The sequence below is a fragment of the Eurytemora carolleeae genome, unplaced genomic scaffold (genome assembly GCF_000591075.1).
Source record: "Eurytemora carolleeae unplaced genomic scaffold, Eaff_2.0 scaffold55, whole genome shotgun sequence".
Lineage (NCBI taxonomy): Eukaryota > Metazoa > Arthropoda > Copepoda > Calanoida > Temoridae > Eurytemora > Eurytemora carolleeae.
Window position 1 is genome coordinate 126,961 of NW_019396158.1, and position 14,111 is coordinate 141,071.

The following is a 14,111-nucleotide window of genomic DNA, read 5'->3' on the forward strand; positions in this document are numbered from 1 at the left end:
TTAACCCCTCCCCCCCACCTCCTCCTCCTAACATCTTGTATTTAAAAAAAGTAGTAATCTCTGTTTTTGTATGTCCAATCATAACTCATGAACCCTTTTACAAAATTTTGCAATCTTGGAACTCGGTAGAACAGGCCAAGGAATGCTTTAAGCTTGGTTTGAAATTCGTATTTGAGTAGGTTCAATTTTCTGGAGAAGGTTTTCAGACGAAGCTGGTTTCTATTTTTCAAATTTAAGAAAAAAGTGCGAAAACATCTAATTTCCAGATAAAAATTGTCCCTCAAGAAACAGCTTATTTCCAGATAAAAATTGTCCCTCAAGAAACAGCTAATTTCCAGATAAAAATTGTCCCTCAAGAAACATCTAATTTCCAGATAAAAATTGTCCCTCAAGAAACATCTAATTTCCAGATAAAAATTGTCCCTCAAGAAACATCTAATTTCCAGATAAAAATTGTCCCTCAAGAAACATCTAATTTCCACATAAAAATTGTCCCTCAAGAAACATCTAATTTCCAGATAAAAATTGTCCCTCAAGAAACAGCTAAATAAAAATTGTCCCTCAAGAAACATCTAATTTCCAGATAAAAATTGTCCCTCAAGAAACATCTAATTTCCAGATAAAAATTGTCCCCCAAGAAACAAGAAGGCTTTCTAGAAAGACTTAAAAATCTGGATATCTAAAGTATACCTAAAACTTTACGGTAACTGACAACAAAAATCTCCTAAATTCCTAAATTTTGGCATGAAAAAGTCCTTGAAAGTAAAAATATCTGGAAAGAAAGTCCTACAAAAGTCCCAGGTTTTTGGAAATTGTACTTTCAAACATTAGCCCAAAGAAACGAGGTTGATCTATAATCAAACATAAACACAATTTATTTAAATTTTTCCTAATTTGTGGTTTTATCTCAATTAACGTCTAAACGGCGGAACAGGGTGATCAAGAAACGGATTACTCGCCTCTAACTCTAGTTTTCTAATCCTTATGTCCGAGTCCACATGCCACATATATTTTAAACTACTATTTCTGCTAATCAGAAACTTAAAGTTTGAAATACTACAGATTTTCTTGATCAGGTTTTAAAGATATTAAAAAATAAAAATTTGAGGCAATTGTATACTATTTACTTTAAAGATAACTTCTGGAAGCTGTTAAACGTTTATTCTTTCGAAACGTACAGAAATCATGAATACATGAATTAATAAATCCGCCTAGAGATAGCTACGTTTTATCACGTGACAAAACTTAAAAAACACTTCTTTAAATAAAAATGAAAACCCTGCACCAGGAAAAGATTGCATGAAGGAATCTGTAATCATGTTTTCACTGCGTGATCATTTTCTGGTTCTGAATATACTGCATATATCTCCAGGGTTATTTATACTAAAGGATACAAAAAATGAGATTTTAAAAACTAGCAGTCTTAAAAAAAATCATCATTGGAGTACTATTGGAGACCCTGTCATTGAAGACCTCCACAACCATCTCGTCCGAGACCCCTCAAGTCTCACTAAGACCCAAACCTTTTCATCGGAGAACCTCAGATTTTCATTGGAGACCCCAAACCTTTTCTTCATCAGACTTAATCAAAAACTGCTAACTTTTCATCGGAGACCCAGAGTTTTTATTGGAGCCCCAAGATTTTAATCGGAAACCACAAACTATTCATTGGAGACCCCAGATTTTCATTGAAAACCCCAAACTTTACATCGGAGACCCAAATTCATTGGGGGTCTCCGGAGTCACCATTGAAAATCAGAAGACTATCTATAGCAGACTTAAAATAAAAATGTAACAATTTTTTTTATTCCCAATACTTATATTATTTTAGCCTGATGTCGTAGACTTTTATTTCCAAATTATAAATTCTGATAAATGAAGCTAGCTAGTAGTAAAATTTTAAGTATTAAATATCTACACCATTAGGTTGCAAAGATAAGTGAGTGTTCAGGGTGTTTTAAAGTTCAATTGACAATTTTAAAGTTTCAACAAATTTAGGGATTTAAATAATCTGCAGAAATTGCAGAAAAGGCCAAAACAAGGCCAGAAAGAAACTAAATTTTTAAAGAAAAACTGGAATTTTAGCAAAAAATGTGAGTACTTTCCTCTGAGTCATAGGCCCGTGTGTGTACTGAACCTGGGGGTAAAGTATAAACACGTTTTGTCCGCATGCGTTTACTTGTTTATTACGCAGTTAGCAAACAGCAGATATGGGTCATATCTGCATTTTTTCTATATAGATATATATATTATATATATTTTCTATATACATATATATATATATTATATATACTTCTCTCTACTGATCACGGGTTTAATGCATGGTATTGGTTAGCAGCAGCTCTAATTTGGAGGTTGGAATAGAACCATAGAAACTATAGAAATAAAGAAAATAAAAAAAAATATTGTAACTACGCATTGAATTTCATAGCTTTAGAGATTGTTACTATTATTATCATCATTATCATTACACATTATTGATGTTAGTATTATCATAATCATTGTTATTGTTAGTAATTCTTTTTAATTTTCACTTATTATCAATCATTATCATAATTTTTATTATAACCAATAAAATTATTATTATAATTATTATTATTATTATTATTATTATTATTATTATTATTATATATTATCATTATCATTCACAATCATTCATATCACAATCACATTAATATCTAGGGATCTGAAGCCCAGTAATATTGTTGTGAGATCTGATTGTACTCTCAAGATTCTAGATTTTGGATTGGCTCGGTCTGCAGGACGGGGTAGAGATCACTACGGAATATAAATCNAATCTGATACTGTTTACAGGATCTGATATTGTTTACAGTATCTGATATTGTTTACAGGATCTGATACTGTTTAAAGAATCTGATATTGGTTACAGAATCTGATACTGTTTAAAGAATCTGATATTGGTTAAAGAATCTGATACTGTTTAAAGAATCTGATATTGGTTACAGAATCTGATACTGTTTAAAGAATCTGATATTGTTTAAAGAATCTGATATTGTTTAAAGAATCTGATATTGTTTACAGAATCTGATATTGTTTAAAGAATCTGATATTGTTTACAGAATCTGATATTGTTTAAAGAATCTGATATTGTGTAAAGAATCTGATATTGTTTAGAGAATCTGATATTGTTTAAAGAATCTAAAACTGTTTAAAGAATCTGATATTGTTTACAGAATCTGATACTGTTTAAAGAATCTGATATTGTTTACAGTATCTGATACTGTTTAAAGAATCTGATATTGTTTAAAGAATCTGATATTGTTTACACTATCTGATACTGTTTACAGAATCTGATATTGTTTAAAGAATCTGATATTGTGTAAAGATTCTGATAATGTTTACAGAATGTGGTATTGTGTAAAGAATCTGATATTGTTTAGAGAATCTGATACTGTTTACCGTATCTGATACTGTTTAAAGAATCTGATATTGTTTATAAAATGTGATATTGTGTAAAGAATCTGATATTGTGTAAAGAATCTGATATTGTTTACAGAATCTGATATTGTTTAAAGAATCTGATATTGTTTAAAGAATATGATATTGTTTTCAGTATCTTATACTGTTTAAAGAATCTGATATTGTTTAAAGAATCTAATATTGTTTAAAGAATCTAATATTGTTTAAAGAATCTAAAACTGTTTAAAGAATCTAATACTGTTTACAGTATCTGATATTGTTTAAAGAATCTAATATTGTTTACAGTATATGATATTGTTTAAAGAATATATTGTTTAAAGAATCTAATATTGTTTAAAGAATCTAATATTGTTTAAAGAATCTAATATTGTTTAAAGGATCTAATACTTTTACGAATTAGTATAAAAAATAAAAACCTCTTTTTTTGTATAAATCAATAAAACTCTCAGAAGACACATATAATCTAAAAATAATTTTTTTTTTAAATCCGAAACTTTTTTACGTTTGAATAGTATTAGTTTGTGGTCTAAAGCCTGAGAACAATGTTAATTGTTCTAGCTTTTCTATTTATTTTCAGGTATTCAAGAAAACAACATTTTTACAATTTCAGAACTAAATAAAAACGCCAATTTTCATATTCCTATTGTTATTCTAATTTGAAGAACTTAATTGGAAAATGTTGAAATTAACAAGAAAGCAAAGCTGTGAATTTATAAATGGACGAAATAAGTTTTATTAACTCAATTTTTATATTCAATGTGTGATTAAGGTCTCAAACTTTAGAGATTTCACCATTGAGCGACCAGTAAACCTAAGAAAATCTGTAAAATCGAAAATGTTATCAAATGAAAATCTATTTTAGCCCTACAATGGCTCTTTCTGCTAAACAGCTGACTACAAATCAAAGATTAAACATTTCAGGTGAATATCAGGGACAATCCCTTTATTTGTGTTCTAGTTGCTCACTAGATTTGGATTTTCTCTATACGAGAAACATTAAATATTCATATATTATAGAAAATACAATATTAAAGGGACTGTAGACGTAATTTCCAGTGGTACTCCTATCTATTTATACTCCGGTCAGGGGCGTATTCAAGGGGGGATATGGGGCTAAGCCCCCCCCTGGACCAGTGAAATTGATTGATTTCAGGGGGATTTCAGGTCCCAACGGGAACTGAGCCCCCCCCCCCTGGAAAGATAAAAAAAATGTAATCCCCCCCTGGACAAATTTCTGAATATGCCCCTGACTCTAGTTCACGTGGATAAACTTTTCATCAGTATAGATTAAGCTGTACAGTACAAATACATCTTTATATTAATAAGGCAAAACGGGACGGGACGCATATTTAAAGATCTCCTACTAGCGAATTTATTATGCTTCTATTGTAGAGTGGTATGTCTGACATACAAACGATATCCTTAAATGGGAGTGTTCGTGAAAAATGAAAGGGGGTATAGGCTTAATGCGATAAAAAAGCGCATTTTTCGAGAACACTCCCTTTAAATGTTTAAGTGCTTACCTATTATATCCAAAGAAACGCTTGTATTTTTTAACAAATATTATGATGAAGTCGAAACTCAATTTTCAGGGAGAAAGCTAAAGATAAAAAAGGTTAAAAAATCAGACGTGGCACTTCGTAGAAGGAGGGTCACTAGAAATAACGTGCACAGTCCCCTTATTAAATCCTGAGCAACAATTATGTTTTTTTAAAATTTTTTAATTAATTTTCTAATAATAAAGTTTATAATTTTAAATTTTGAAGTTTTGTTGTAATTTCAATTTTAATATATAATATAAAATAATTTCATTATATATTTTTCTTAAATAAGATGAGAATATGCCATCAAGTATGGAAGTGTATCCTACAACTGAAAATGCTAAACTAGAATATCAAATTCAAATGAACAGAGATCTAGTTGAACCAAAACGAAACGTTGATAGAATTTATACTTTAGGTAAATTATACTTTAGTAAAATAATACTAGTTATGGACGTTTTAAGCACCCCTCACATTAGGAAAAGTAAATTCAACATACAGTCTGACCGCGTCAACCTTGTCGCACCGGGTAGTCCTATTGAGTGTCTGCTTTATTTACCCATTGTCCGGGCAATATATTGTACAAACTGCGACCGGAAAGGTTGACCGGGCTCGGAAATTAAAATGTACTACGGCTGCCCGTGGTTTAAGCATTGATCAGCATATGATGGAAATCTGCGGATTAGTTTAATTCCTCGTTGATATCACGTGGTGGACATACCCTGAAGGAATAACTAAAATGAAGAGATCAAGCATTTATCCTCTTTTTAAAAGTGCCCATATTGGATATCAAGATTAAGCGTTAAAAATTAAAAATACTCCACACAAAAGTACCGATTTAAAAACAAATTTGAATGTTTTTTTTTCTTCATTTAACAATTCCTTTGCTTGATTTCAGAAGATTACATTGAAGATGCGACAAAGAAACGTTTGTATATTCAAAACTATACAAAAACTGTTGAGGAGGTAAGTAATGAAAAATGATTTTATTTTTTTTTATTATAAAGTTTTTTTTAGTATTTCGATGAAGATTCTTTGCCTCAGCTTTGGGAAAACAAACTTGGAAGTTTTGAAGCATCAAGTGGAAGTATAGATAGTTCACCGTAATAGGAATGTTTCATCATCATGAGCAGAAAATTCGAATGATCAAAATCATTTCCAAATTATTAACACTTTGTTATACATAATTTTTGGTGTATTTATAGCAAAATTTGAGATTTTTCTTACCACGGCATTATTATGACCGGCTAAACATGTGTGAGATATCTCTGACATTGTGTTCTCTAATGCTAACGAAATGTTTGTACTTTTAAAATGTGTTTATTTAGCCAATATTAACAGCAAACTGTTCCATTAAAAAGCAGTTTATACATAACTGATTCATTGAACTGGTTCAACTAATAAGACTCAATCTTGAAGAGTTCAACCATAAGTGTTCCATCTAGAAGTAGATCAATAAAAGAGACCTATCTAAAAGTATTTCAATTATAAGCATGGTTCAACTAATAATAGTTTTTATAACATTGGTTCCCCCTTTAAGAAAATGTGCAATAAGTGCCTCACTTATAAGCAGTTCCCATATGAGTGGTTTGTATTGTTTATAAGTGGTTTTGAGTGTCAAATCAAATCAACTATTGGTATACCAAAATATTTTTTCATAGGTAAATTCTGTCTGAAATTATCTACGATACAAAATGTCGATGTTTTTTGTGAACTATCTTATTACCAACAAGTGGAATTGATATGAGTGGAAGTGCTGTGAGTGAAAGTGGAAGTATTACAAGCCCTGATTGGTTTCAAAAAGGTAAAATTATGTAACTAATAAATTAGAATGTGTAGATATATGTTGTTATGTCGCAAACTAGAAAATAAAATACAGAGAAGAAAAAAATGAAAAATAATTATTGAATGTTAGAAGGAGGATAAACTTGAACAGGAAATAATGTATTAAATGTTAGAAGGAGGATAAACTTGAACAGGAAATAATGTATTAAATGTTAGAAGGAGGATAAACTTGAACAGGAAATAATGTATTAAATGTTAGAAGGAGGATAAACTTGAACAGGAAATAATGTATTAAATGTTAGAAGGAGGATAAACTTTAACAGGAAATAATGTATTAAATTCTAAACGTAATTAAATAGTAACCCTCCAAGTGGCATGTCTATATTTACAACGGTACTCTTTAAATCTTTGTCTGATCAAGTATGAATTAGATGTTTTTCCTTGTGAAAACTGATTATTTTCAATTGTGGTTTCTCTATCTTGGTTTAGAAACGATGAAGAAATTATCAGAATGAAACACTTTTCAATGAGAAACCCCTGGCCAGGTTATTTACCACATTATTTATCAGATAAAGGGTTCAAGGGTACCCAAGTGAATCGGGCAAGCCCCTCCTTAAATGGAAGGTCACTTGAAGTTTCAAATATTTCCTTGAAAGAAGGATTTTGAAGGAAATGAAAGGTTTAAGAATACGTTTGAAATATGATATTTAGATCAGTCTTTTTACTAAATTTTCTAATGCTAACATTTTCCGTAAAAATAATTTATTATTTGGAAAAGCAATTAAAGAACATCTTGATCAAGTATTTATTAAACAGTAAATAAATTATCTTTGAATTCTAGGAGAATCAAATATTAATGAAAAGTGTTCTCCTCCTTGCACAGGAACAGAGGGTAAGTACAGGGTGTCTCACAAAACATGAAACAGAGGGTAAGTACAGGGAGTCTCACAAAACATGACAGTTGGTAAAAAGTTTGAAAGTTTTTAAGGTTTTTTTACAAAAGAGAAAAAAAAAGGAGTTTATGGCAGTCATATCATAGTAAAATTGATTTCAAATTAAAATACTTTCAGTAAAAGATTTTTCTAACAAATAAACTTCAAAAAGTCTTTACTATAGTATTTGATGACATTCAAAACTATTCAACAACTGTCATGTTTCGTAGGACACCCTGTTTCTATATTAATTATATTTATATATATATCAGGGAACAAGGATCAGGACAATGGTAATGGTTTAACTTGAGAAAAGAAATAAGACTTAATTAACACTGGTCACTGACCAGTGGTCAGTACTCCGTGGTCGTTTTTTGTAGATTTAGTACTAACGGTGTTTCTCTTATTTTTTTACCGTAACTGTTCGTTACCGATCTAAATTACACTAACGAAGTAAACAATTAATAATTTAGTTCGTTCGTGCGTTAACAAAAGATTCGATCAACGAACTGCAAAAGTCGCTAACGTTAACGCTTTTTTTGAGATTTTTTTAATGTTGTCATCTTTTTTTTCGCGCTAGGGCGATATTTTTTCAATAATAGAATAAATTCTTCAACCGTTACTACATGAAATACCCGTTAACTGAATGCTGTACAAGCTCCGCCCATAGTTTCAGTTTTTAAAAGTAATTGAGTACGACTGAATAAGCGCTGCATAAGTCTGACCCTTTATTAGAAATCCTGTTGTTTAAGAAGCAGTCCTGGCAACCTCAACTTTTCATTCAGAGTTCTTTGTATTCTTTTAAATTTCATTTGCATGAGGTGGGCTGGTGGGGCTAAACCAAGAAATCCAGTTTAAAATTCTTTCACTAGTTGCCCTCCGGGCAAAACTGGTTCAAGTCAGAGTTTAAAACTGAATGTCAATGTATTTTTCATCAATTTTGCATCAAAATGCCCAAAAACGTAATTTCAGTATTAAAAACCCAAACCAGAATTTGTGCCTTTTTCTTGGGATTCAATCTTCAAAGAAAAACTTCAACACGAGAAAACATAAAAATCCATTTCATACACGGTGTCCCACGAATCATGCCAGTTGGCAAATAGTTTTGAATGTCGTCTTCCATACACTGTATTAGATATTAAAGGCTGTTTGCAGCTTATTTCTTTTAAAACATCTTTTGCTCAAACATATTTTACTTTAAGTTACTTTTACTATAATATGACTCCTATATAATATTTTTATTGTTGTCTTTGGTATTAAACAACTTAACAAATTATGGAAGAAGACATTCTAAACTATTTACCAACTGTCACGTTTTGTGGGACACCATGTATTAAATTAAAGTTCTGTTTTTTTAACAAATAAAGTAAATGTTCAGTAAAATGAAAGTGACTTTCCATTTAAACAGAAGCGTGGCTTATTTTTGAATGTATCCTTTAAACTTTTGATCAAGAATGTGGAAGATATTGTCGATGTTCTAGCTAGATACTAGTTTAATTCTAACAGTTCCCTCATCTCATGCTTTCTTGGTCAGGCAAAGAATTATAATTGTTCTGGTTTAAAGTCCAAAAGTCTTAACTTTAGAACCGATTTTTACCCATCGTTTTGTGATCTGTGTTTTAATTTATTTTTTACTTGTTTACTTGTTTACTTGTTTACTTGTTTACTTGTTTACTTGTTTACTTGTTTACTTGTTTACTTGTTTACTTGTTTACTTGCCTCTCTGGACTAAGATATTATTTTCAAAATGATTTTCCAATTATTTTGTTTCCGTGTGGTAAAAAATAAATAATTAAATGCCCCATGTTTATTCTGCCTCGTTATTGCTCAATATTTAAAAAATACCAACACAGTTATATACCATAGAAACTTGTCAGTTAAGAGACGACAGAAAGATCTCGCCTAATTGATCTTTGCAAGAGTTTGCGATCATCATATATATATTCATTTAAACTATTTAAATTCCATTTAAACTATTTAAATTCCATTTAAACTATTTAAAATCCATTTAAACTATTTAAAATCCATTTAAACTATTTAAAATCCATTTAAACTATTTTAAATCCATTTTTAAGGTGGATATAAAGGATTACGTTTAGATTTTCAGCTTAACCAACATTGAGTCTGAAGATTTGAACAAAATTCTTTAAATCTTCGTTAAGTTTGACAGCACAGAAACATATTAGAAATGCCTGGACGAAAAGTGATTTTGTAATTGTAGTTTTTTACTTTTCAAATTGCCATTAGGCTGACGATGAATGTCGCAAAATATTTCAAAGATCCAAGACGATCTTCAAATCGCCTTTCAACTGCCATGTTTTGTGGAACACCCTGGCCTTTGCACAATTTTTCTCGTATTTTTGCATTGATTCTAGATTTATCCCTGTTCTAAAAAAAAATCTTGTTGAATTATTGCTTGTTACACATCTTTTTCTTTTGTACCGAACTGCGCTTACAGCTTTTACTAAAATCTCGGATACTTTTTGAAATTAAAAATTTTGTTTATGTCAGATAATAAATCATTTTTACCAATTGTTTTTTACTAAAATTGTCAAATAATCATTATCATTTTGTAGACTGATAAGCAAAACTATTTTAGTGTGTATGGAGCAGGCGGAAAAGTATAAATGTCGTCTTCAAAATGGACCAGTTCAGAAAGTTCTTCGTGAACCCCAAACTGAAAAGAATGGTTCAGTGAAAAATGAAATATGTAAACAAATATTAATATTTATTGTTTTAATGGATTATATTTAATATTCATAAAGAAGATATATTACCGAGCTGTTAAAAAATAAACAAATAATACAGATAGGAAAACATCGTGAACCTTAAACATTTATCAAAGGATTCAAATGTAATTAAATTTGTAAACAACCCTTGAGTGTCTCCATCTTAAAGATTAAAGTTAATCTTAAAGATTAAAGTTAATCTTAAAGATTAAAGTTAATCTTAAAGATTAAAGTTAATCTTCAAGATTAAAGTTAATCTTAAAGATTAAAGTTAATCTTAAAGACTAAAGTTAATCTTAAAGTATCAGAATTAAATCCCAATAACCACAGCTGTGGTCCCATCTGTAGAATCTGTGACGAAATAGATAATTGTTGTCCTTCTTTTCCCCATAAGACTTCTAGTTCACCATCATCTCATTCTTCTATTCTTCTCCTTCTGCTGGTGGTGCCTCTCCTTCCTCTCCTGGTGCATCTCCTTCGCCATCTTCTGTCGGTGCTTCTTCTCCTTCACCCCCTTCCTCAGGTGCAGCGTCAGGATCTTCATCACCTGCAGCTTCAGTATCTTCTGGTGGGTCCTCCACCCCCTCCTGTTCTCCCTGAGGTTCCTCCTCTAGAATAGGTTGTTCATCATCATCTTCAGGTTCAAGAACAGCTTCAAGGTTCGCAGCGTTGTCTTCAACCTGGGAATAAAGAGGTAAGCGTTTGTATCAATACAATAACGACGGCTTTTTATTTCTGCTTTGTTTTTATCAAGCTTTTATCCAGCAGTATAACATACAAAACATATAAAAACAAAGAAAATATGTTGATTAAAGGAGAAAATGTTCTTTGTTTATGAAAGACCATTGTTTTAAAACATTCAGCTGAAATGAAAGTTGTATTTTCTGTTTAGAAATAAACGTTTGAAACTATACATATTGAGAGTAATGGAAATTAGACAGTAGACAAAAATATATAGCTGGAACCATAAAACTTTGGAATATTAAGGGAACGTGGTCTCCGAACACTGCACAATTTCTGTGTTTGATGTTAACTGGGCTATTTAAAATTATAACTTGAGTTCAACAATCGGTTTCCTATTCCACACTTTTACGGTTTCCACTGTATATCAGTATTTTAGACTATCTATATCAGGGTAACATACAGGGTGTCCTTCTAAACATTACATTTGAGAGATGAATTAAAGATCGTCTTTGATAAGTAATACCTACAGGTTACCCACAAAGGATACGTCTATAATGACGACCTAAAGCTCTTTAAATACGTCAAGCTAAAGGTTGAATGTGAACCAATGTGTTAAATATAGTTTTCAAAGAAAAAATTATTTTATAGTTTAAGGGAACCACGAATGTTAGAAAAAAAAGAAAAAAGAAATTCCGTTCAGTCGTCTCTGAAGTCACATCCTTTGTATTTCGTTCAATCGTCGCTAAGTATCATCCTTTGTGGGTATCCCTGTATCCTATTACAAAACGACTTTTAAAGGAACTGTAAGAGTAATTTCAAGTGACCCTCCATGCAGAGATGACAGGGAACGATTTACAACGGTACCCTGGTAGGCTTTATCTGATTTAGTATGAATTATATATCCATTTTTTGTTTCTTCAGACTGTATATTTTCATTTTCGGGTTCTATGCAAAAGTGACAGATTTAAACACTTTTCTATCCAGGAAAACGAATTATTTTCCACATTTTTGGTTGCATTAAGGTTTCGAGGGTACCATTGTGAATCAAACATTGTCATCTTTGCATGGAGGGTAACTTGAAATTACTCTTACATGGTCCCTTAAAGTATTCCAGTCTCATCAGAATCCTACATCTAGTGCACCTTACTTTATATCCTTACAAAGCTGCCAAGGATCAATAACGACCTTATATCTTAGACAGTAGAAAGTAGACTGTAGACTGTAGACAGTAGACAGTAGACAGTAGACAGTAGACAGTAGACAGTAGACAGTAGACAGTAGACAGTAGACTGTAGACAGTAGACATTAGACAGTAGACAGTAGACAGTAGACAGTAGACAGTAGACAGATGACAGTAGACAGTAGACAGTAGACAGTAGACAGTAGACAGTAGACAGTAGACAGTAAACAATAGACATTAGACAGTAGACAGTAGACAGTAGACAGTAGTCAGTAGACAATAGACAGTGGACAGTCTAACCTCTTGTCCCTCTGTATCGTTCATAAGAAGAACTGTACTTTTGCTCTGCATTGAAGTTGTAGAACCAAACTCACTAAACATAATAAAAGATGAATATAATGAATATAATGAATATAATGAATAAAATGAATATAATGGATATAATGAATATAATTAATATAATGAATTTAATAAATATAATTAATATAATGAATATAATGAATGTAATGAATATAATGAATATAATGAATATGAACCTATTGTGAAGGTGTCCATCATCTCCTCGTTTCTTGAACCCGCAGCAGCTGCAAAACTTTTGCAAGCACGGAGTTTCAGCATCAAGTAGAGACTATTTATATATATTCAAACCATTATAATTTTGATTTTTCAAATTAGTATTCACATTTTTTAACCACGAATTTTCTGTTTAAAAAAATGAGTATTTTTAGTTGCTTATCTCCTCTTATTACGATAAAACTCTTGATGACATCGAAGTGATCTGAAAACTTTGTTTAAATCTTCTTAAACCGCGATAACTGTCTTTTCAGAAATGTGTTGTAATTTATTTGGTGATGGGATTTGCAAAGTTTTTATTTTACGTTTTACATTTTTTCTAATTTTAATAATAAGTTAGTGTATCAATTAACCCAACAAATATAATTGATATATTGAATTGTATCCTCATTGTTAGAGAAAATCTATAGCTTATTGCTAGATAATTATATAATATATCACTAAAGTTACTTAAAAGTAAGATAACAGGACTCTTCTTTAATCAGAATCATTAAAATCCGTTTTCAAAATTGTTGCAGAAAGGAAAAAATTGTTAAGAAATTGAGTTTTTTTCAAAAACTCAAATTATCTGATTAATTATCTTTGCAACATGATGCATGATGGTAAAAATTTTTGAATTTTCAAAATTAAATTATTTGGTATAACAGAATTCATTGTTTGAAATATCTAAGGTCTACAACATTGGGTCTGCAATATAGAAATTAGAAAATCAGAATTTGTTGCAAAGACTCAAATCCTTTATTTGTATTAAATCGTATTTTGTAAAATTTGTTTGATCTATGCCGAATCTTGGCTCGTCAAATCGAAGGTTTTTATTACATTTTTCATTGAACACTTCCTTAAAACAAATATTTTTAATGGTTTTGTATATTTCCTGATCTGATCTGCAGAACCAAAATATTCAAAATAATGAGCAAAATAATAATAATTGTGATTTTAATCTGTGTTTTGAATATTTTTATTTCTATTATTTATTTTCTCACCCAATTATAAATTAATACAAAATAGTGTACTTAAAATGTTCTTAAATAGGTCGAATATTTTACATATAGGATTTATATTAAACGTAAAAGATTATAAATAGCAAATATCCATTTTTTTAATCTTTAATTTCATAAATACGCTGTTTCAAAGTAATCTTTTTAAGTCTGCTTGAAAAAAATCAATAACATTTTCAGGAATAAATTCATAGAACTTAAACATTTTAATTCAGTAAAAATATCAAATTTTAGAGAGGATGGAAATA

The 14,111-nt window shown here is 30.4% G+C and overlaps 2 protein-coding genes across 4 annotated transcripts; one reads left to right on the plus strand and one right to left on the minus strand.

The window, feature by feature from the left end:
• The first annotated feature begins 3,971 nt into the window (after positions 1–3,971).
• On the plus strand, positions 3,972–10,471 carry LOC111696732 (uncharacterized). Of its 3 annotated transcripts, none has more exons than XM_023466446.1 (8): positions 3,972–4,018; positions 4,304–4,362; positions 5,275–5,400; positions 5,881–5,948; positions 6,000–6,085; positions 6,716–6,786; positions 7,609–7,659; positions 10,299–10,471. In XM_023466446.1, the coding sequence occupies exons 1-8, from the start codon at positions 3,984–3,986 to the stop codon at positions 10,451–10,453; spliced, it is 651 nt and encodes a 216-aa protein (XP_023322214.1). In that variant the 5' UTR covers positions 3,972–3,983; the 3' UTR covers positions 10,454–10,471. The 3 variants fall into 3 exon arrangements, with proteins under 3 accessions (XP_023322214.1, XP_023322215.1, XP_023322216.1); XM_023466447.1 differs by having other exon boundaries at positions 6,000–6,069; positions 6,715–6,786; XM_023466448.1 differs by having other exon boundaries at positions 6,000–6,063; positions 6,715–6,786.
• A 220-nt stretch (positions 10,472–10,691) lies between these two features.
• LOC111696733 (neurofilament light polypeptide) lies at positions 10,692–12,920 on the minus strand. The gene is made up of 3 exons (XM_023466449.1): positions 12,829–12,920; positions 12,593–12,665; positions 10,692–11,108 (listed from the first exon to the last, which is right to left on the minus strand). Exons 2-3 carry the CDS (start codon positions 12,641–12,643, stop codon positions 10,851–10,853), a joined length of 309 nt encoding a protein of 102 aa, XP_023322217.1. The 5' UTR covers positions 12,644–12,665; positions 12,829–12,920; the 3' UTR covers positions 10,692–10,850.
• Between the last annotated feature and the right edge of the window lie 1,191 nt (positions 12,921–14,111).